The sequence below is a fragment of the Curcuma longa genome, chromosome 2 (genome assembly GCF_044706935.1).
Source record: "Curcuma longa cultivar G26 ecotype Majalengka, Jawa Barat chromosome 2, ITB_CL_G26_1.1, whole genome shotgun sequence".
NCBI classification, from domain to species: Eukaryota; Viridiplantae; Streptophyta; class Magnoliopsida; order Zingiberales; family Zingiberaceae; genus Curcuma; species Curcuma longa.
In genome coordinates this window covers 13,490,064-13,513,800 of record NC_133862.1, presented here as the reverse complement: position 1 = coordinate 13,513,800, position 23,737 = coordinate 13,490,064, and the positions used below count along the sequence as shown (strand labels likewise).

Genomic DNA, 23,737 nt, shown 5'->3' with positions numbered 1-23,737 from the left:
CCCTAACTGCAACTAGATGTATGTCTAATGGGGCTTTTATCATGTATAGTAATTAAATTGAGAAATTTAATGTTTGAGGTTTCGAAAGTTTGATTTCATACATCACCCTATAACAATGGTAACTTAGTAAGAATATGGTAGGCAGAATCCATTGTTTAGATGCCTCCATTGTTAATAGTAACAAAGAGGGTATTCTGGTTCAACTTTGGCCTCTGTTGCTACTCTGATTTTGTGGCTCATGCCAGTTCTTCTTCTACTAGCCTTCATTACACGCACCACTCCTCTATAGCCACCAAAGTGTTTGCTCTGCCCTCATTGCTTGAAGTGCCCACATCATATAAATTTGCATCCATTGCTCTTGGAAGGAAGCATTGTTTCCTTTGACGACACCAAAATTTATTTGCCCTGATAATGAAGGGATTGATTGCAGAAGCAGAAAGGGATTTATTTGCCCTGTCAGTTGACATTTATCTCAATTACAGTGTCATATTTGCAAATGCAAGTTCAAAATCTTTGTATGGAAATATGTGTTGTGAAACTTGAAGTAGCCAATACAAAGTCCACAACTTTGTAAAGTTACATGCTGAATTATGTTGTTATAATTATCAGGTGCATTCTAACTTGGTGATAATTAACGGGTGAATGTTGTTGCTCCACGGCTCATTGCATTTGACATGACAGCTAAACTAGGAGAAGATATTGAGAAAAAAATTTTGGAAACTATTCCAATGGGTATGTATGTTTTGAAATATTCATTCCTTGGATATAGCATAACTCAACCGAACTATCATATTGCCTTCACAAGTATGGAAATACACTTGCTATATTTAAATACAGAATGGTTTCTGCATGTTTGTGAGACCAAAAAAAGTACGTTTACTATTTGATATTCTTTTCAGGGAGGTATGGGCGACTGGAAGAAGTTGTAGGCCTTGTGGAGTTCTTGGCTCTTAGCCCTGCATCGAGTTACATTACTGGGCAGGTAATTTGGAGAGGTTCATAAGATCAGGATTGTGATCTTCTAACCCTGGTCACCTTTTATCTTTAATATTGTTTGAAAAAGTAATATCATAGTGACCTATTGCATCATTAACATCTGCTATTTCTTTAGGGCACCATTTCTACACATGCATATATTTACTGGCTGCGACCTATTGCAAGTGTTTACTGTTGACGGTGGCATGGTGATGTCGTTGATGCTTATTCGATTGTGTCATTGACTCTGGGTTGACTCATGTTGGTAAACTGGATGATGCTTATTCGATTGTGTCGTTGATGAGAAAGAATGATTTTCGAGTAAACATAAAGAGCTATAACATTTTGATCAGTGGTTTTTGCAAGAAGAAGAGGTTGGATATCTAATCGGTTTTTTTATTCAATTCGATCGATTCAATTTTGTTCAAATACTTACTCTTCTTTGTTAGAGCCTTTCTTAAAATAATTTAAAATTTAGAAATTTATAATATATATTATATTATTAATATTAAAATTAATAATTTAATTTAATTTTAAAAATAATTAAATATCAAATTAATTTAGTTGTAAAAAATGATTATAATTGAACTAAGGATAATATAGTAAATGTTAAAGTAAGTAATGTATTAAAACCTTCAAACAAACAAGGTTTTGTCTCATTACCTAGGATTAAACCAAACAACATTAGATTACGTTTTATTCCCTATAATCTTGGTTATGTGATTACTTGGTAATCACATAACCAAGGTAATCACGGATAACCCCCAACCAAACGCACCCTAATGGTTTACTAAGAGTAGGCATGGATAAGAATACTTTAGGATAAATATGTGAAATAATGTATTGTCTTAAAGTTGTAAGACTACCAACAAAATTTATGTCAAATCATCTAGGACATTGAGTACCAATATATATGCTCAATTCTGAAATAAATTTGACATCTATTTCAAGTATTCAACATTGAAAATAAAAGTAAAAGAAAAAATATAAAAAAAGAAATAATAAGAAAAAAATGACCAGAAGAGAAGAAATAATATACGCACTTACGGCGGTAATGAAAGAAAACCACTATAGAAGGGGAGAAAATTAGAAAAATAGTAGCTTTGATATATATACCGTGTTAGAAAAGGATAATCAAACTAGAAAAGAAAAAAGATGCAAAGAAATAAAACATCTTGCTTAATAAATTTGTGCATGAGGAACACAATTTATATAGGGATATAGGGTACTCGATCAATTACAAATTAATAAAAAAATTATCAATTGAGATATTAAAAAAAAATTCTAATCTAATAATTAATTTTTATTGACTAATTCTATACTATGATTTGCTAGGACTGAATGGTCGTGGGAAATCGACTCTACTTGCAGCTATTGGGTGCAGGGAGCTCCCTATTCCTGAGCATATGGATACATACCACCTTTCGAGGGCAATCGAAGCTTCAGGCATGTCCTCCTTGGAGGCAGTGATATACTGTGACGAAGAAAGATTGAGGTTGGAGAGAGAAGTTGAAATACTAGCTGCTGAGGACGGCAGTAGAGGGGAGAAGCTTTGGATCGTAACTATGAGCGATTGGAAGCTGTTGATGCATTGACTGCTGAGAAGCATGCTGCATGGTCTTGGATTTAATAGACAAATGCAAGCAAAGAAAATCCGAGTTTTCGATCTAGTGGCGGACGCATATGGATTGCATTAGCTAGGGGGCATTCTTTATGAATCCAACAATACTTTTGCTTGATGAATCGACAAATCATCTTGACCTGGAAGCTTGCGTTTGGTTAGAAGAGACTCTAAAGAAGTTTGATCGAATACTAGTTGTGGTGTCGCATTCTCAGGATTTTCTTAATGGGGTCTGTACCAACATCATACACATGCAGACCAGGAAGCTTAAGTTGTACATCGGTGTTCAGGCCAATACACTGTGGATGATTTTAATACCGGTTCAAGGATTGCCGACGTGCACACTCCTGAGATGAGATTGCGAAGAAAGAAGGAGAGACCTGAAAAACACTCAAAAAGAGAGTTAGAATGACGCCTGGGGTGAGCCCCGGTAAGCCACTCTGATATTCAAATTAAAATTTGGTGTGAGGAATGAGTTAATGACTTGGAGAAATTAGGGTATATGTGTGTACCTGTGCTCATGGATATAGGTCATATTTTTATAGTAATTAATATTCAAAATATTAGAATTAGTTCGTGGAAATATTTTGATATATCTATTCTTATTTAGGAAGATTCCTTTAATTTTTGTACGTTTCAGGAATGTGCTCCTATTTTCTTGGAAGAAACGGCCCTGGATTCTCCTAATTGAGCGAGATGATTATTTCTTCGAATAAGAATCATGCGCTAAGGCCGCCAATTGAACGTTATGGTTCTGGCCTGACACTGGCATGAGATACGCGAGGTCGGCACATGATACAGGCTGCATGCCAACACCGGAGCAGTAGGTCGGTCCATGACGTAGGGAGTATGCCGAGACTGGAGTATGAGGTCAGCACATGATGCAGGAAGTATGCTGAAACCGAAATATGAGGTTGGCACATGATACAGAGAGTATGCCCAGACCGGAATATGAGGTCGGCACATGATGCAGGAGGTATGCCGCGATCGAAGTATGAGGTTAGCACATGATGCAGGGAGTATGTCAAGACTGGAATATGAAATCGGTGTTGGTGCAATAGTTGCCCCAAATGCATTGAGTTTCAATGTTTGGCTAAACTATGTTTGAAGTTAGGCAATTCTTGTTGATCTAACATGTGTGATGCAAGTTTGCAGGAAAGTCCTTGGCAAGGAAAGTCCAAGCGTAGTCTTGGCAAAGGAAAGTCCAAGCGTAGTCTTGGCAAAGGAAAAGTCCAAGGGTGGTCTTGGCAAAGGAAAAGTCCAAGGGTGGTCTTGGCAAGGAGAAGTCCAAGGGTGGTCTTGGCAAGGAAAAGTCCAAGGGTGGTCTTGGCAAGGAGAAGTCCAAGGGTGGTCTTGGCAAAGACTTGACATGACAAAGCTGATGGAAGCATCTCAGGCTAGTGCAGGGAGGCATGAGGCTGTGGGAGGTGTTTGAAGGCCGAGGTCTAGGTCAAGAGAAGCTGAAATGGGATTTTTCAGCTTCACCAGTCGACTGGCCCTGCCAGCAGTCGACTGCTCATAAATCAGACGCACACAGAAAGATCAGTCGAGCCAGAGGAAGACAGGAGTCGACTGGTCAGTCGACTGGTGTTATGGTGAGTCGACTGTTTCCAGTCGACTGGTCTTGGACAGTCGACTGCTATTTGAACGTTGCAGAAAATTGGCAAGCATTTAATGCGCTTTAATGCGAGATTTTGTTGCCGATTGAAGGCATCAGTCGACTGGCCCTGCCAGCAGTCGACTGATGTTGCAGAGATTATAAAAGAAGCCTGCACGAGAACAACTCAATCTTTTTGCCATTCTTTCATTCTTTTGTGCTTCTTCTGAGAACTTGTTTGTTCTCCATTCTCTGCTTTCTTCCTCTCCTCCTAAACAATATTTCATATCATATTTGAGGAGATCTAAAGAGTTGTAAAGGTTTCTCCGCCTTCGAGGTTTTCGAGAAGGAGAAGATTCATAGTGCATCGGGTGTGTGCGTGCGTGTGGATCCTTGGATTAGTCACCTCTGCGGAGGTGGAGACCAAGTAAACAAACCGGGTTAGCGTTGATCTCTTTCTTTCTCTTTTATATTTTTGCTTCCGCTAATCTCTGTGCAGAGAAAGAATCAAGAAAAGTCGAGAAACGCTATTCACCCCCCCTCTAGCTATTCAACCGATCCTAACAATCGGCATATGATGCATGGAGTATGCTGAGACTGGAGTACGAGGTCAGCACATGATGTAGGAGGTATACTGAGATTGAAGCATAAGGTCGGCACATAATGCAGGAGGTATGTCAAGATCGGAGTAGAGGTTGGCACATGATGCAAGAGGTAGGGGGTCGGATTTTGGATTTACGGAGAAACCTAAAAAATTAAGCAGTGATTATGCTTGCCCCACTTTCCTACAATTTCCTAAACCCATCTTCATAAGCTATCCACGTCCTCACCAAAGAACCATACCGGATCAACCGGTAACTACGATCTGTATGTCCAATCTATGATAGACGTTGCTAAAGACTTCCTTGTCAACTGTTATCAGGACAAAGCTAAATTTCAAGACTAAATTATGAAATTTTTTGGATTATTATTTAATATTATTCTAAATTTAGAGATCAATTTTTTTAATCTGGGATGATTGATACTAGAGGATTTTTAAAAAAAAATATTTTTATAATATTTTTTATTTTTTATATATTCTTTTAATATATATATATACTGTCAATAAGATAATTATTATTCTATTTAACAATAAATTTATAATAAAATCTCAAAACTCTTTTGACCTATTTGACCCGTCTCAATTTCTAGGACATATCAAAAGACATTGCATACAGAGAAATTTGAAGTATCTCGGCTAGGAGAGGACATTGGTTAGGAGAAAAAAAAACATCTCTTAAAATAGACAAAAAAAAAGCTAAATTTCGGCAAAAAAAATTATGAAGTAGCAAGACCAATCCTTATACAGATGCCAGCAAATAGCTATAGTTGTCACCTTGTCATTTTTAGATTTTTAGTTCTTAATTTTTATCTTCAATCTCTCAATGTCTGTGTATAAATAGAGGCAAAGATGATGGTACTGATGAACCACGAGACAAGAAGACAAGAGGAGGGAGAGGAAAATGGAGTCATCATTAGTTCTCATTTCTCTGCTACTATGTTTCGTTGTCAAAGCAGCGGCGGCGACGGCATCTCCGCTGTCGACGTCGGGGCGGTGGATCGTGGACGCCGGGTCCGGCGAGCGTGTGAAGCTGGCGTGCGTGAACTGGCCGTCTCACCTGGAGCCGATGGTGGCGGAGGGACTGTCGAAGCGGCCGCTGGATGAGATATCCAAGGCAATAGGAGCTATGGGGTTCAACTGCGTCCGACTCACCTGGCCGACGCTCCTCGCCACTAACGACTCCATCGCCAACCTCACCGTCCGGCAGTCCTTCGAGCGCCTCGGCGCCCTGAATTTCACTGACGTCTCATTAATCGAACGCCACAATCCAGCTCTCATCGACCTCCCTCTCATCGAAGCTTACCAGGTGATCAATTCGTTACCTCCTCGATCTGTTTCCTTCAGTAGCGGATATATAATGGAGAAATGCAATGCAGGCTGTAGTTTCAAATCTTGGAGATAACAATGTGATGGTGATATTGGACAACCACATAACCAAGCCCGGATGGTGCTGCAGCAGAACCGACGGTAATGGCTTCTTCGGAGACACCTACTTCGATCCGAACGTGTGGGCGGAAGGCCTACACAACATGGCCACTCTATTCAGATCGCACAAGAACGTGATCGGGATGAGCTTGAGGAACGAGCTGAGAGGACCGAGACAGAACGTGGAAGATTGGTTTAGGTACATGGAAATGGGAGCCGAGGCAGTGCATGCGGCCAACAAGGACGTGCTTGTCATCCTCTCCGGCCTCAGCTTTGACAACGATCTCGGCTTTCTGTCCGCGAGGCAACTGAATGTGAGCTTTTCTAGGAAGCGCAAACTCGTGTTCGAGGTGCACTGGTACTCCTTCTCCGACAGCGAGGCGTGGGCTAACGGCAACCCCAACGACGTCTGTGGGAGGATCTCCGGCAGCGTCACTAACAAGGCCGGGTTCCTGCTCCAACGCAAGTTTCCTCTGTTCCTCAGTGAGTTCGGGATGGACCAGAGGGGAGTGAATGTGGAGGACAACCGATATTTCAGCTGCGCCATGGCTTATGCCGCAGATAAGGACTTGGATTGGGCACTGTGGACGTTGCAAGGGAGTTATTATCTCAGGGAAGGAGTGGTGGAGTTGGAGGAGGTGTATGGCCTTCTCTCATTGAATTGGACCACAGTTCGGAACCAAACTCAGTTGCAGAGGGTCCAATCCATACAGCAACCTTTTCGAGGTCCAGGTTTCTCTGAGGTTCCACCCTACAAGATCATCTTCCATCCCTTGACTGGCCACTGCGTCACGCTCGACTCCTCTCGACGGCTCACGCTTGCAGCAGGCCCTTGCAGCCAAAGGTGGAGCTACGGTCACCACAAAACCTTGTCACTGACCACAGGTTTCAATTCGACGCCTTCCTGCATCACCGCCGTCGGGGTCGGGATGCCCGTCGCGCTTGCAGAATGTGACCGCGCGAGGAGCTCCAAATGGGCGCTTTTGTCCTCCTCCGGCATGCACGTGTCGACCAGAGTGGCCGGCGACAATGCGACTGTGTGCTTGGATGTCGGCGGCGACGGCAGGAGCGTGATCACAAATCCTTGCCGGTGCTTGGGTGGGGACGCGAGCTGTGATCCCGAGGGCCAGTGGTTTAAGTTGGTCACCTCCACCAGACTTATTAGTTAATTGATCGATCAGTGTGGAGATCATTATTACAAAATTGTGCCATTTCTAATTATTTTAAGTTCTTTTAATGTGATTCTAAGATTCATTATTTACTAAAATACCAACATTGTTATCTCATTTTCATCATCAAATATCATTTTTCATCCTATGAAAAATCTCCAATATCCCTTCATTCTCAATTAGTTCATTTATTTTGAAATTTATGTATTAATTTTAATCAAAATTATATTTCAATTGTGGGGTGTAGGGGTAGATGTGTCCAAGAGAATCATTAGAGTTCATTTATGATATTTAAATTGTAAAAAATACTTTAAAATAGGCATTGGTGTCCACTTATATATTGTCAAAAATACTACTCTTCAAATTCAAAATTACTATACGTCGGTATTTCTACTCAAATGATGAATTTGATTGTTCGAAATTACAAAATTACTTTAAAAAATACATACAACAATTATAGCCAAAATCGTATATCAATTTTTTTTTTGTTTAAATAGTGAGTCTAAGTGGTCCAGTGGCGTAGCCACGTGGGGGCGACGGGTGCGACCGCTCCCCCTGGGATTTCATGATTTCCCGTCGATTGCATGATTCTAAACAGGGTTTGCTTCGTGAATTTTGTGTGGGACCGGTGTAAAGAATTAGAATGGCGTGGAATTTGTGTGGTCGGGATGGTGTCCCCTGATATTGTTAAGGTAGGGGATTGAAGAAAAAAAAATAGGGAATCGAGAAAAGAGAACAAAAAGCAATCAGGGTGCTGCCACATGGGCACGATTTTGCTTTGAACCCAGAATGCGCACCACGGAGTGAGTTTCGTGGGACCGGGAAAGAGAGGGTGGGGATTGACGGGTGTAACTGGTTTTGTCTCACAACTCTGCATATAACGAGTCCCGATTACCTCTCTGATAGAAAGCTAACCAAAAAAACTTGTGGTGTAAAAAAAATTTTTATATATATATTTTTAAAAATAATACTAATTAAAATTAAAATATATCTAATTTATATTTATTTTTCTCCTCTAAAATAATTTTAAACTTTCACTGTCACCGACCGAGATTCATCACCATTTATTATCAGAAAATTAAAATTGACTATATATTTAAAAATCATTCGACCTAAGCTATCAATTTATATCACTTTTATAAAAAAGTATCACGACTTAAAATAAGTCTATCGACCCTCTTTTCTTGCCGAAGCTGCGTAATGCATTTCTTACCGTCATTGTGAATTCCGAAAATCATGGTTTGAGGAACAGATTCAATTTCAGTACCTAGAGTGCAATTTCAAATGTTAAATATACGGTGAGTGGAAGTAGAACTCCAACTCATATTTCGATTATTGATTCGATTTTTAAGCATTTAGAGTCAAAACTTTTGAACATTGGTTGATTGATTGAGTTATATTCTTGAATAGGTATTGAAGAAAATAGTTTCAAAAAATTTTTAATTTAAATTTGTTTTCAACTTCTTACATTTAAAATTTAAACTTTTGGATCGTGAAAATCGACCTATACTAATATTTGAAGTTTTTGAAAATTTCAACATATATTTTTTAAAGTATTTTTGAGTTGGATAATTCTATTTTGAAATTATTGATGCATTATAATTGTGAAATATATTTTTTTTTTTAAAATTGAGACTTTTAAGAAATGGTTGTTTCACTACAAGAAAAAACCTAAGTAGCGACTGAATATTTCATCGCTAATCGGTCTCTATTCCCAAATAGAGATCGATTATTATCGTCACTAAAAAATTGATCGTTAACGTCATTTAGCAATGGAATTAAACTACCATCGCTAATATTAGTGACAGAATTAAATATCCATCGCTAATATTAACAACGGAATTAAACTTCTGTCTCTAAAATAGTAAACGAAATTTACTATTTTGTCTTAGATCTAACGATGAAAATTTAATTCCATCACTAATAATAGCAATTGATATTTAATTCTGTCGCTAATTAGCAATGGATGCTTAAACTTTCATCACTAATTAGCAATGAAATATTAAATATTCATTGTTAAATTTTTTCAAATTTTGACAGAACCTTTTCATTTTTGTATTTTTCCTCTTTACATTTACATAGCCAAACAATACACCATCACAAACGATGGTTTTCACAATACATTCATATTCACAACACAACTTATTCAATTCACATATTCACATCATAATCTAATTAACACAAACACAAACGATATAACTGTATCAAATCCACAACTCATTTACAAATCCACAAATTCACATATAACATAACATACGCTAAAAATAATGTATATCAAAATCCTTCCAACAAGTCTTCTCTATATACGTACAAACCTAAACTTCTCACCAATTTCTTTATACTGTAAAAATTATTAGTCATTAAGTGATCAATAGGGACTAACTCTAACATCAATTGACAAACATTATCAAAACATCATTCTGAGAAATAATGATATGCTTTGATATTCAATAATCTTGTAGTAGCTGATAATTAGGACTGACCAAATGGAATGTCTTCTCACACTTCTCTTTCAATAGCCTTTAATATGTCATATAGTTGTTGAACTTCATATGTTGGTATTTCATCTATATTAGAATTATCAACTACATTCATCACGTTGTAAACCATTGATTGCATTACATTCTTATTACATGATCATTCCTCTAGCTAGAGCAGTTGTGTCAGATGAAGAAGCAATTAAAATTCCAATTGGATGAAACAAATAAGGCTCCTCGTGACGATACTAGTTGTAGTAATTTAGAATAAAATCATTTATACATATATTTACTTTCACGGTATCCTCATTACAGAAAACTATATTTCTATATTTGTAATGATTACACGGACAACGTAACTCTATACCATTCATACATTCTAGATGACTCTTAGTAAAGCTCGCAAACTCTTTAACTCCAATATAATATTCATCTTGAAAAAATCTATTTTCTAATCTATTGTACATCCACACTTTATTCATATACATTGTAACCCTCTGCAACAATAAATTTCCATAGAGATTAAACGTATAAAATTAAGCAAGCACATAGTTTAAACCTTTTCTTAAGCACTTAGACTTAATAATACCAAACCACTAAAGCACGATATTTTTTTTTGACATGGTTAATATTATCTTATTTGTATACAATTTGTTATTCCAACAATTCATGGTTAATATTAACCCTATTAACGGCTAATAGGTAAAATATTATTTAAAAAAATATCATGTTTGTCATTCACTACTTGATTTGTCCTTATATGTTTGTTATCACATCCATTTGATTTACATGTAGTTCATGTATTAAAATTGTACATAGAGAGACAATTTTGAAACTTTTCAACTAAACCAATGCCATTAACACATGTTGGCACTCAAACATGGTAGCAACTCGTTTATGTTAACTAGTGATACTTTGGGTTGGAACATTATTTTGAAACTTCATTTGTAATAGACTCTCATACAATATACTTAATCTACTCAAGTGATATAGGGTTATGAAATCCATCTTCACAAAGTTTTGGTAACACAAACATCCAAAAAAATAATAAAATAATTTAAACTTACTATTAAGTTGAGCAAAAACTTCCTTGTGTGTCAAATGAAAACCTCAAAGTTTCAACTTGCCTTTTGAGCAGATTCTTAGCTCTGTTTGGATGGGGTGAGGGAAGGTTCATTAACGGAAGGGGAAGGAAGGGGAAGGGAGGGAAAGGAAGGGGAAGGGAGGTATTTATATTTTTCTTGTTTGGGAGGAAGGGAAGGTTCATTAACGTAACATGTGTTACCTTATTTGGGAGGAAGGGGAAGGAAATGAAGGTTAAATATATAAAATTACAAAAATATCTTTACATGTTAAAATAAATCTACAATAATTTAGAAATAATTGTTCGTTAGGTATTTTATTTTATCTAATGCCTTATAACTATTCGTTCAATGAGTTCGTCAATCGAAATTATAAACTAAATATATAAATTATAAAAATATCTTTATTTTTTAAAATAAATCTATATGTGAAAAAATATATATAGCTCATAACATTAACAAAAATTAATACAACTTAAATAAATAAAAATTTTAAAAAATAATAAGTAGATATATAAAAAATATACGAAATACAGAATTTGTACATTTTGGTACGATAAAAGATAAATCAACATTTTTATATATATTTTTATAAAAATTTATTGATGTAAAAATTTACGACGAAAGTCAACATCGAGGAGTGCGAGTGATGAGATCTTGTGACGACTACGTTATGTGACGAGGAGCAACGGTGCAAAAATCTAATAGATAAGTTATTTTAATAATTAATATTTTAATATAAGGGTAAAATTGGAATAAATATGTTTTAACATTTCCTTCCCCTTCCTTACACCCCAAATTGGAGTGTAAGGAATTATGTCTATTTATGGTCATGCAAGGGGAAAGCTTAGGGGGCGTTTGGTTTGGAAAATATTTTCCATTTTCTGTTTTCTATTTTCTATTTCTAATTTTCCATTTTCTGATTTAGTTTTCAGAAAACAGAAAATATGTTTGGTATGATATGTTGTTTTCTATTTTCTAGAACAGAAAACTGGAAAATGCGTTTGGTTCTCTCCCCCTCCACGATTGCCAACGTCTCCTCCTCCACCTGCACCATCGAGTTCGCCCCGACAGCGTCCAGTTCTCTCCCCCTTCAAGCATCAGGTCGATCGGCGGCACCCGTACCCCACCCTCGTCGACACCCCCCCATCGCCGCTCTATTCAGGCACAGCCCGAAGGGACTCGCCTTTGGCCGCCTCGGGATCCTGCTTGTTGCCGCCGTAAACCAGGCAGCGAAGCGAAGTCGAACTCCAACGTGGTGTACGGCACCGCCGTGCCTTAGCGAGTCGAACTCCAGCACGCGCGCCAGGAACGGCAGGGGCGCCCGTTCACCGCGATACCCTTGACCTAGAGGAAGTACCTCGGGTTCGTCGAGTGCCGCAGCAGGGGCGTTTATCGGACGAGCGCGGAGGCGTCGATCGCCAGCGGCGCCGGCAGGAAGTGGAATGGCCCATTTCCGAAGAACGCTGCAGGGGGGAGGGCGGAAGGAGCACGCAGGGGAGAAGAAAAAAATCAGAGAAGAGTCTCTATACCTAGCCCCACACCAGGCAGCGAAGCGAAGCGCGTTTTCACGTTTTCTGATTCTCAACCCGCATTTTCCAATTTTTAGAAAACGATGTTTTATCGTTTTCCAGTTTTCCAGAAAATGAGAATGAATTTTCTAAAAAATAAAAATGAAAACGTCAACCAAACATCTTTTCTGTTTTCATTTTCTGGAAAACAGAAAATGAAAACGGAAAACACTCGTACCAAACGCAGCCTTACCCTTCCTTCCCCTTCTCTCCCCTTCCCTCACTTCTTTACAAACAAGGTTACAAATTCCCTTCCCCTTATTTACCCTTTCTTCCCCTTCCCTCACCTCCTCCCAAACAAGCCGTAAGTGGAAACCAAAACAATCAACTCCAATTGCAACAACCTTCTGTATTACAAAAATATAGGATCTCAAGAATCAAGATACAATTTAAAACCTAAACAATGTATAACCCCAACCAAAAACCAAAACAATGGTTCTTCATGACCGACTTAGCTCGCAACCGACCAAGCTCGTTGTCAGGCCAGGGCTGAGCTCATGGTGGGGGTCGAGCTTGCGGTGGGGGTTGAGTTCCCCGTCGGATTTGTTCTCGGTCAACCATGCTTGCGGAGCCCTGCAGCCTTCGATTCAAGCCCTGAGTTGAGCTCACGGACAAGGCTAGGTTGGGCCTTAGATCACGGTCGATCAAGCTCCAACCAAGGCTGAGGCTGGGCCTCAGATCTCGATCGGTCAAGCTCCTAGACAGGGCTAAGGTCAAGCCTCAAATAGCGTCCGATCAAGTCGTCTGTCAAGCTCTTGGACAGGGTTAAGGTCGGGCCTTAGATCTCGACCGACCAAGCTCTTGGACATGGTTGAGGTCGGGCCTCAGATCGCAGCCAACCAAGCCGCGGACCAAGCTCTCATACAAGGTTGAGGTTGGGCCTCAGATCGCGACCGACCAAGCTGTCGACCAACAGTGCAGAGGTCGGGTCTCAGCTTGTGGCCAACGAACTCGCCTTGGTCGTGGCCATGCCAGATAGAGACTCGGGCTAGACGCCGACGATAGAGAAGGGGTCAGGAGAGGAGAGGAGCGTACAAGGGATTACGAAGAAGGGGCAGAAACACTAGATCTCGGAGAGGAGAGGAACGTCAGAGCTCGAAGAGGAGAGGAAAGTCAGGTATCGCGAAGAACGGGGGAATACCAAAGAAGAAAGGCTTGCGGATGGGGGAAAATAGTTAGAAATCCTAAAAAGGTATAAATAACTACGGAAATTTAATTCCATTGATATTTTAGTGATGGATGTTTATCTTCGTTGCTATTTTAACGACGAAAGTTTAATTCCATTTCTAAAACACAAAATAACAATGAAGATTTAGTTCCGTCACTAAATTGACGACGAAATTAAACTTTTGTCATTAATTCCGTCGATAAATGTTATCATTCTTGTTGTGTTTGGTACTATATATATATATATCGAAGAGATATATGTTTAATACAGTTGATAATAAAATTATTATTCAATATTTTTAAAAATATGAAATCTCAAAAAATATTATTGTAACAATAGTTAAAGTTAATATATAATTTTTAGTATACATTTTATATTGTATTTAATTTATTAAATTCACTCCTTAATTGAAAATCCATCATTCCGGCAGTGGACATAGATGCAATATATTCAAGAAGCTATTAAACAAAAGGTGTAATCTACCATCTTCAACAGTTTCACATGATCGATCTCACGACTATATATAAAAAAGTAAATCGAAAAATTACAATTAACTACTATCTTCACTGCGTGTGAAAATCCTCCATGAATTGAAGCATTATACACTTCTCTAGTATGCAGTCTCAATGGAAAGCATGATTTCAATTCAAATAGCCAGGCTAATGTAACAAGCACTGTGATAAATTGAAGATAATCGAAATTTTTTAATAGCGATAAGAAGAAGAAACCAACAAAAAGGATTCTGCAAACTCTCTGCTAAAATAACACACTGAAACCTATCTACAAAATTAATAATTCAATGTTTCATTCTATAGCGATAGTTATCGTGTCCTCGTTTTCCGGAAGCGCCACGACGAGAGAGACGGTTTCCGAACCAGAATCGCAATAATCTCTCGAGCTCAGCAGAACAGCAGCAGCGACGATCACTATCGACATGCACACGACAAACGGAATCACGAGAGCTGCTTCAACGGCCGCCGCTGCCGTTTCGCAGTCGCCACTGCTTTCCGCAACGTCCAGGAGGGCAGGTAACAAAAACGAGAAGAGGATGCGGAAAATACCAGTGACGATGCACAACACAAAGCTCGCGGCTACGATCGCCATTACCCCTGGAGATCATGGACGAAGAGGAAGAAGACATCCTTTGCTCCTTTGTTTTTGTTGCCGCTCAAATCTCACCAAAAGATTTACGATAACACGGTTTGATGACGATGGCGGATCCTGCTCGAATGGCTTGCAGAGAGATCGCATTGCAAAAGAACTATTGCCGGTTTAAAGAAGTGGGAGGGAGCAGTTAAGCTTTTTTCGCGGTTAGTTATATTTTGCCGGGGCCGGGTCACGGAGAGCAGCAATCCAAATTTTATCAAATTAATCGCAACCGTCGATTCTAACAGATAGTTCATCTCATCCATTGACTTCGGCTTAATCTTTAATAAATTAATAATAATCATAATAATTTATAAAGTAATAATAATTATTATTATTTAAATAGTATTCAGTAAATATATTAATTACAATAATATTATGTTTTATATTATAATATTTTTATTGCTTTTATATATATTTTTAAAATAAAATATCAATTTGAATATCAAAATTTTAATTAATGAAATTTTATTTTTAAAACTTTAATTTTTAAATTTGACCTTTTATTTTAAATTTAAATGATTAGACTTGTGATTTTTTAAATCTAAGTATTTAGTTTTCCAAATTGATTAATTTTGAGAAACGTGAACAACGTGTCATATAGTCAACATTCAGTGTTGTCTATCCATTGAAAAAATTAATCCATGATACGTTGTATTTTTGGACCATGTTTTTTTGGTAATTCAAGTATTCAGCTTCTTCAAACTGACTAATCCTAGAGGTGACAAGCTCGACTCATAGAGTTTTTCATCAACCGCTAGGGTAAATCAAAAAGTGAGAACGACACATCACTCCGTAATCAACTTTCTAGAATTATTTTCCTCTGGAGGAAATTAATTCTAAATGTATTATATCTTTGGACCATGTTCCATTTTTTTTTATAATTTAAGTATTTAGCTCTTCAAATCGATTAATCCTGAAAGTGACTGATCCGATCCATAGAAACACAAAGATAAATTGAGAAACAAGAATGACACATCACTTTGTAGTCAGTGTGACATGCGTAACTTGGTTAGAGAAAATTCTCTTATTCAACTCCCTAGCCCGATGAAAAAAAAAAACTCAAACATGAGATCAATATTGGTTAAATGCACAAAAGAATCTAGAAGGGGCTCTCTATAATTTAGATAAAACACAAAGTTGTTACCAGTCGGATGACAACCTAGAAAGGAGCGCTAGAGGCCAAGGTGAAATCGAGATTGCATTTGGCTACGTGAGTTCGATACACGAGACCATCACCAATGAGATGTAGATTGTCATAAAACTCTGCTACTAAATCTAGATGAATAGGGTTGTCACAAAACAATGTCTAGTGCTTCCAATTTATAATGTGACAATGTCTAAAAATACCCAGTCACTGCTCACAAACAGGACTGAGTATTCGGTTAAAATTGAATCAAACTAAATCAAATTAATTGAAACTGAACAAATTGAATTCTTTCGATTTAACCGAACCGATCAAATTTTCAAATAAAAATTAAACCGATAAAATATCAATTAATTTGGTCAAAACCCAAATTAACCTTATTAATCAAAATTTTCAAGTATTATAGGAGATTTATCAATTAGTTATGGATTTATAAGTTCGCTTACTTCAGAATTTATCAATTATTTTTTATTTTGATTTATTTGATTAAACCAAATAAAAGATTTTAAATCTGAAATTGAATCAAATTAACCAATATTTATTTGAAAAAAAATAAAATTTTGAAATAACCAAATCGAATTTTTAAATTTGACCAGTTAGGTCGGTTTGTTAGGTTTAATGAACTCTTGTTCACCTCTACTCACGAAAGAATTTGTTATGAAAATATTGAGTAGGAATGATCTTAAATGAACTACGTCACTCTTGTTCACCTTGACTAGTTTCAATATGCCTATTTTTATTTCTATATGTATGCATGTATGCATCAATAATTGGATTAGAAAAAGAAATGTGAATTAATATGAGATGAAATTGAGATAGGGGCAAGAACTTTACTTAGGAGCCATCGTTGTTGTTAAGAGTGTAGGATCAGAGTTGGGCACACAAGATGACAGGGGATGCTGAGTTGTGTCGCTGGGGAAGCCACTAGGGATGCCAAACCCTAGAAGAACTAGCAAAGATGAATTAAGGTTAGGAATGAATGGTTTAGGATTTGTCAAGAAGAACCGGTATACTAGGGACTTACCTTATGTCAACCCTTAGAAGAATCAATAGAGAGGAGTTTGGATTATGAATTCGGGTGTAAGCTTAATGATTATTTTAAAACAAAATGAATTTTCAATCTATTTTTGAAATTAGAGACAAAATATTTCTGTCTCAAAATTAGTCACGTGACTTTTACTAATAAATTTTTAAGACCGAATATTCTGTCTCAAAACATTGTTTAGAGAAAATGATTTTCAGAGACATAATTTTTTTATTTATTTTGTTGTAGCTAGTGAGAGTGGCTGAAACTCTATTTTCCATGAGAGTGACTGGCAACAATGCAACTGTGTGCTTGGACGTTGGCGGCGCTGATGGCAAGAGCGTGGTCACAAATCCTTGCCGGTGCTTGCGTAGGGACGGGAGCTGTGACCCCGAGGGCCAGTGGTTTAAGTTGGTCATCTCCACTAGACTCATTAGTTTATTGAACAGCATCGACCAGTGTGGAGATCATGATCATGATCATGATCACCAATTAGAAATTGTACCATTTCTAATTTAAAGGGTTTCAATGTAATTCGATGGTTCATGATTTCATTTTACAAGCAATTGTTAAACTGATGATACTTTGAGATACGGCGTCAAAGGTTAAAATAAAATCTTAAATATATGTTACGTCCCAGGAGACGACTGCCCGAAAAATTTCGGCAGCACCCCCTCTGTAACAAGTCAACTCTCCCTGATACATAATGATATAATAGGCCCACACGGCCAAAACAAATATGATACATAATCAACCACACATCCATACATACCCATAATCATGAACACACTACGATAAGGCAACGAACCACAACAAAACAAACTTCACCAAACCATGACAACGAAAAACTATACTTAGTAAAGTTCTTGACCATCACATATAGGAAACACAACTACTAGTCCACAATAGCTAAGGGAGACAAGGAACATAGATAAGCACATAATTCCAAAACAAACCGCCGATACAAAAAGAACCACAAAACCAAGCAGTCTATAAACCATGCGACGAAGGGACAACAACTAAACCCTGCTGTGAGATGATGGAGCAGTCTGGCATATCTCCAAGCTTCAGCCAACATCCTATCTGCTACCTGGGGAGAAACAAGGGAAACCCCAGGGTCTGGGTAGTGAGTATATATATTACTCAGTGGGTACAGAAATGGAGATGCGCAATATAAAGGTTAATACAACAGGATATCAACATAATGAATATGTAGATACAGAAAGGAAAGTGTGCACATACAAGATAAACCAACAGGATATCAGCATAACGAATGGAATTAAAGGCAACAACTAAACATTTAACAACTGCAACAATTAAATAGTCAGCAATCACAACTGTCAACGAAATAAATAAAACTACTAATAAATGCAAGTGCATATGATATGCATGGTCACTGTCTGCACTCGCCACCCCCAGACACTCATCTGCAGTGAACTGGGGCGCACGACAGGAAAGCTGCACACGCTCCAGCAACTAAACCACTACTGATCAAGTGGGGAGCGGGCAGGATCAGGAGGGCTATCTAGCCAGTCCTGGTTGCACCCAACTTAGCGCAACAATAAATCTACTTCTATCATGTATGTCATGATGCTTCATACAACAGTTAAGCATATAATTAAGCATAACCAACAGATCATACAACGGTATCAAAGAAACAACTAGATCATGGTATCAACAGTAAGTATCAAAGATAAATCTCAGGTAGCAAGTATTCAACAGGACTAAGACTGTACTGACCAGGTACAGGGGTACCCACCTTATGTAATAAACGTCGAAAACAAGAACCTCCAGAAACTAAACCACGTAGGTAACCGGATCAGTAATCAAGGATCTGCAAAATAAAGAATAAACAACATCCACTTATAAGTACATGCCTAATAAAATTTTTAAGGTTAACCTAAACTGATCAAATCGAATCAGATCTGTTAACAGATCTAACCAACTTGATCAATCAGATCCAACCACATCGGATCCAAAACCTACTCATTCTAATTAACACAACTTAAATCTACTTGCAATTAACTTCCCTCAGATCCATGCTACCCTAATTCAATTACCCCCAACCCACTCAGATTACTAATCCCAACTTCAAATATATTATCCCTACTGTTAACCAAATTAAAAATCAACCTTCAACAAATTTAAATCAACCTAAACGAAACCTAACCAAAATTTCCCCTCACCCACACTTGATCAGTTCAACAGGACCACATTCAAACCCAACTGAAATTTACAGATCTAAATGACACGACATGAACAGCACCGGCCATTTCAACAGACCCCCCAACATACCGTCCAAAACAGATCCTTCCACACAAGATCCAAATAACACCACATCCACAACAGATCAACTACGAATAACCCGACAATAGCAACAAAATCCTAATTAAAACCAACAGATCACAACCACAGTAAATAACAGAGCTCTCACCTTAGATCTGCAGCTGCTTCCTCAACTCCGGTCAGCCCCCACACCGCCGATCGTTCCCAAACGATCTGCAATCCACCATCCAACTCAAAAATCCGAAGAAATCCAACCAAAGATCGCATCCATAATAGGGAATCAAACCAAACAATGACATCTTACCTTCGATTAGAACCTTAGAAACCTGCACACCGGCAAAGGAAGCGGCGGCTAGGTTTTCTTCCGAGCTTCTCCACGCGAGCCGACACCGATAGAAGAGAATCGCACACCTAGGGTTTGCTCTCTCATGGAAACGCCTCTCCTCAACCCTTTATCCCGTCTCCTCCGCCGGCGCCATTAAGCCTCTTCACTGCCGCTGCCGCCGATCTCGCGCGAAGACAAGAAACGCACGGAGAAAAGGAGGAGTTACGAAGCTTTTCGGGTGGAGAACAGGTTTCGGGTTTGGGTTAAACTCAAATCCTTTAACCCATTACTAATTGGGCTTAGGGTTTTAGGGCTGATTTAGTTATTTGGGCTTTAGGATTTTCCCATATCTTACAATATATCTGTCATCTGGATCTTTCATTTTACGTAGTATATATATGTCATCATTTGGATAACTCTCCATATCTACCTGCTGGATCGAGAGAACCTCTCGGCTCAAAAATATGTTTCAACGTTGAATTTACCGAAAGAATCTGTCAACACTTTTGCCTCCTCGTTCCACATCGATCTTCTCTCAGCTAATTTAGCAAAGTTAGCTGCGATACATGTATATAAAGATATGAGCAATCGTCTCCGTGTGATATTTTTTCAGTTCTCTACCAACAATATCAATATTATTTTACTTGTTTTAATTCAATGGCGGAGCATGTGGAGCCATCGTCACAAATGAAGAATCAGAAGTCGATCGACAACTGGCTGCCTATCACCTCGTCGAGGAAAGCCAAGTGGTGGTACTCAGCCTTCCACAACGTAACTGCCATGGTTGGCGCTGGCGTCCTCAGCTTGCCCTACGCCATGGCAGAACTCGGATGGTACGCATATGTATATATATATATTTGATCTAAATTAGTTTGATCGATGCAAATTAATCTATCAGTTCTGAATTTTTATCTGATTAATTTTTCTAGTATGTAATTTAACTCAGGGGTCCTGGTGTCGCCATACTTTTGCTCTCGTGGATCATCACCCTCTACACGCTGTGGCAAATGGTCGAGATGCACGAGATGGTTCCCGGCGTGCGATTCGATCGATACCATGAGCTCGGGCAGCACGTGTTCGGCGAAAAGCTCGGGCTTTGGATCGTCGTTCCGATGCAGCTGATCGTGGAGGTCGGCGTTGACATCGTGTACATGGTCACCGGTGGCAAATCCTTAAAGAAGTTTTACGATCTAGTCTGCCCCGATGCCCAAAACGTCAGACTTTCCTACTTCATCATCGTCTTTGCAGCCATTCAGTTTCTTCTCTCCCAGCTCCCAAACTTCAACTCCATTTCAGGGGTCTCCTTGGCCGCCGCCGTCATGTCCCTTACGTATGCTCAAGTTTCAACGTTGAAGCAAATTCATATATATGCTTTGGCTAATTAATCTTCGCATTTAATTGACTCAGTTACTCGACCATCGGCTGGGCCGCAACCATGGAGAAAGGGAGACCACCGAGCGTAGACTACAGCTACAGGGCTTCAACTGCATCAGGACTTTTCTTCAACTTCGTGAGCGCTATGGGAGAAGTGGCCTTTTCTTACGCAGGGCACAGCGTGGTGCTGGAGATCCAGGCAACGATTCCTTCTAGTCCGGAGAAGCCGTCGAAGAAGCCAATGTGGAAGGGAGTTGTCGTCGCGTATCTTGTCGTCGCTCTCTGCTACTTTCCAGTTGCTCTCGTTGGCTACTGGAATTTTGGCAATGCCGTGGACGACAACATTCTGATCACGCTCGAGAGGCCAAGGTGGTTGATCGCAGCCGCCAACATGTTTGTCGTTGTCCATGTTATTGGAAGCTACCAGGTAATTAAGATTAATCAATAACCTGATCGATCGCCAAAGATTTATAAGTAGTGTCTGTTTAATTCATGCAGGTCTTTGCCATGCCTGTATTCGACATGTTGGAGACGGTTCTTGTACTAAAATGTCACCTTCGACCTGGTTGCATGCTTCGCTTTGTTGCTAGGACCCTTTACGTCGGTAAGCCGCGCTTTCCTCTTAATGCTCTGAATATTCTGTGCTCGTTTGATTGATCTGTTTAATCTGCAGCGTTTACAATGGCGGTGGGGATAGCCGTTCCCTTCTTTGGTGGGTTACTGGGATTCCTCGGGGGCTTTGCGTTTGCCCCAGCAAGTTACTTTGTAAGCCACACATACATCTCGTACCACTTTGCATTAATATACATGTGCTCCGACCACTGCCTTTGACAGATATATATGTACCTTAACATTCACAGCTTCCCTGCATTATGTGGCTATCAGTCTACAAGCCAAAGAGATTCGGCTTATCTTGGATGACAAACTGGGTGAGTTATATCTTAATTATTTCAGGATGGATGATATCGATCGTCTGTGATATATGTGTACTTGAGCATGCACAATCATATTTCCAGATCTGCATTATATTGGGAGTGCTGCTGATGGTTTTGGCATCTGTTGGAGGGATGAGGACAATCATATTGAGTGCCAAGAACTATCAGTTCTTCTCCTGATCAGTTTGCTAGTTATCGAACGTAGCAAATTTACTAGCTAGTTACTGCAGAGTAGTTTTTAATACTCTTGGCAAATGAGCAGTATGTTGGAAGAAAACGCTAGCTTCTATTGTTTGGCTAGATTGTAAAAGGAATTAGCTAGTTACGCAGAAGATTCTTTCCCCTCCTTGTTTTTGGGTAGAATAAGTTGAAGAGAATTGAGTGCCTGAGTTTTATTTGGCAACGGCATACGAGTCTTCAGCAAATGTGTAATGGAACAATATAAGTTTCTTCTTCTTTTAAGAATTTTTGTAATGGAAACTTGTGTTGGCTAAATGCGAACGGACATTAAATGAGATTTTAGTCCCATATTGAGAGTTTCACGATAACGTAGTTAATTTATAATGTAACACAAAAGCATGTCTATGACGTTGAAATTCATAACAATTCCAGCAATAACAGCTATCTAATGATGATCTTTTGATTAAAGCAGAAGCTAATATAATCGCTAGCTGTTGTGGGGTCTCGGAACCTAAAACACTAAACTAAAAGGTTTCAAATAGGTTGTGTGTGTTTTAATCAAAAGCCTAAGCCACATATATATATCGATCAGTCATTTCTTAACTTGTTCTTCTTTCATTGCTTCATGCATCATTAAACTTAATTAAAGCCACGTCTAATAATTTTATTACTTAATTTGACCTCTCAATTAATTTTTTGCTCCATTTATCTTAATTTGTTATTTTCATAACTATTTCAAGTTATACATATTCAATATTGTCAAAAAGAAATGTGATGGCAGCCATTTTTTTATTTTTTATTTTAAAATTCTAGACTTAAATTTTTAGGCATAATTAAAACTTCAAGGGCAAAAATTAAATGCAGTATTATTTATTTATTATAAATCAAGGGCAAAAATTAAAAAGAATTTTCAAAAACTATTTTATCATAGTCAAAGTTATTTTAATATTGATTAAATTATCCTAATTTTATCAAAATTATAATTTTAAGCCGTTTGGTCAAAATTATTACAACATGAAACAATTTTAGCCTTTTGCAAAACTATTTTATATTAGAATCGCTTTGACCATAAAATATCCTTTTTGATGCTGCGCAAAAGATTTTAAGGTTAGATGAGAAAATTCTTAGATTTCAGGGTCAAAATGACATTAATTTTATTAATTAAAAACAGAAGTGGAGGTAAATGCAAATAAAATCAGTGGATCAGATAGAGTTGTCAAATTAATCAACTCATGATGGAGCCAATCAACATACTAAAAATTTATCATATGATAGGACAGGATAGACCGATCTATCAATTTGACAGATTAAAAAATCTCCAATTCAATCCAATCTAAAACGAGTTGTAGATTAGGTGGATCAATCCATGAACTTGTTAAAAAATAAAAAAATATTAAAAAATTTAAAAAATTTTAATTTAATTACAGTTTAAATTGATCAAGTTAAAATTATTAAATTTAAATTATAATTTAGATGGATGACCCACTAATTTATTAAATTTTTTATTTTAATTTTAAATTTTAAAATAAATAAATAAATTTTTTTTTAAGTCAACTCAAGTCCGTCACGAATCAACCTACTCGGATCGTGAGCTTAGGTGGATCAATCTATCTGAATTCATTTTAAAATAAATT

General features: G+C 38.1%; 2 protein-coding genes and 1 long non-coding RNA gene across 5 annotated transcripts; 2 read left to right on the top strand and 1 right to left on the bottom strand.

Annotated features, from left to right (window-relative positions):
* The first annotated feature begins 5,752 nt into the window (after nt 1–5,752).
* Nucleotides 5,753–7,388, top strand: LOC141821654 (glycosyl hydrolase 5 family protein-like). Its single transcript, XM_074709016.1, has 2 exons — nt 5,753–6,100; nt 6,171–7,388. Exons 1-2 carry the CDS (start codon nt 5,861–5,863, stop codon nt 7,386–7,388), a joined length of 1,458 nt encoding a protein of 485 aa, XP_074565117.1. The 5' UTR covers nt 5,753–5,860.
* A 6,224-nt stretch (nt 7,389–13,612) lies between these two features.
* On the top strand, nt 13,613–22,103 carry LOC141820606 (lysine histidine transporter 2-like). Of its 3 annotated transcripts, none has more exons than XM_074707969.1 (8): nt 13,613–13,630; nt 20,314–20,447; nt 20,561–20,944; nt 21,022–21,415; nt 21,487–21,592; nt 21,662–21,753; nt 21,849–21,917; nt 22,005–22,103. In XM_074707969.1, exons 2-8 carry the CDS (start codon nt 20,395–20,397, stop codon nt 22,101–22,103), a joined length of 1,197 nt encoding a protein of 398 aa, XP_074564070.1. In that variant the 5' UTR covers nt 13,613–13,630; nt 20,314–20,394. The 3 variants fall into 3 exon arrangements, with proteins under 3 accessions (XP_074564070.1, XP_074564053.1, XP_074564061.1); XM_074707952.1 differs by lacking the exon at nt 13,613–13,630 and adding an exon at nt 18,672–18,707 and having other exon boundaries at nt 20,317–20,447; XM_074707960.1 differs by lacking the exon at nt 13,613–13,630 and having other exon boundaries at nt 20,299–20,447.
* LOC141820625 (uncharacterized) lies at nt 17,704–19,838 on the bottom strand. Its single transcript, XR_012601148.1, has 4 exons — nt 19,594–19,838; nt 19,438–19,502; nt 18,763–18,837; nt 17,704–18,093 (listed from the first exon to the last, which is right to left on the bottom strand). It is a non-coding gene; the product is annotated as an uncharacterized LOC141820625 (long non-coding RNA).
* Nucleotides 22,104–23,737: the final 1,634 nt, after the last annotated feature.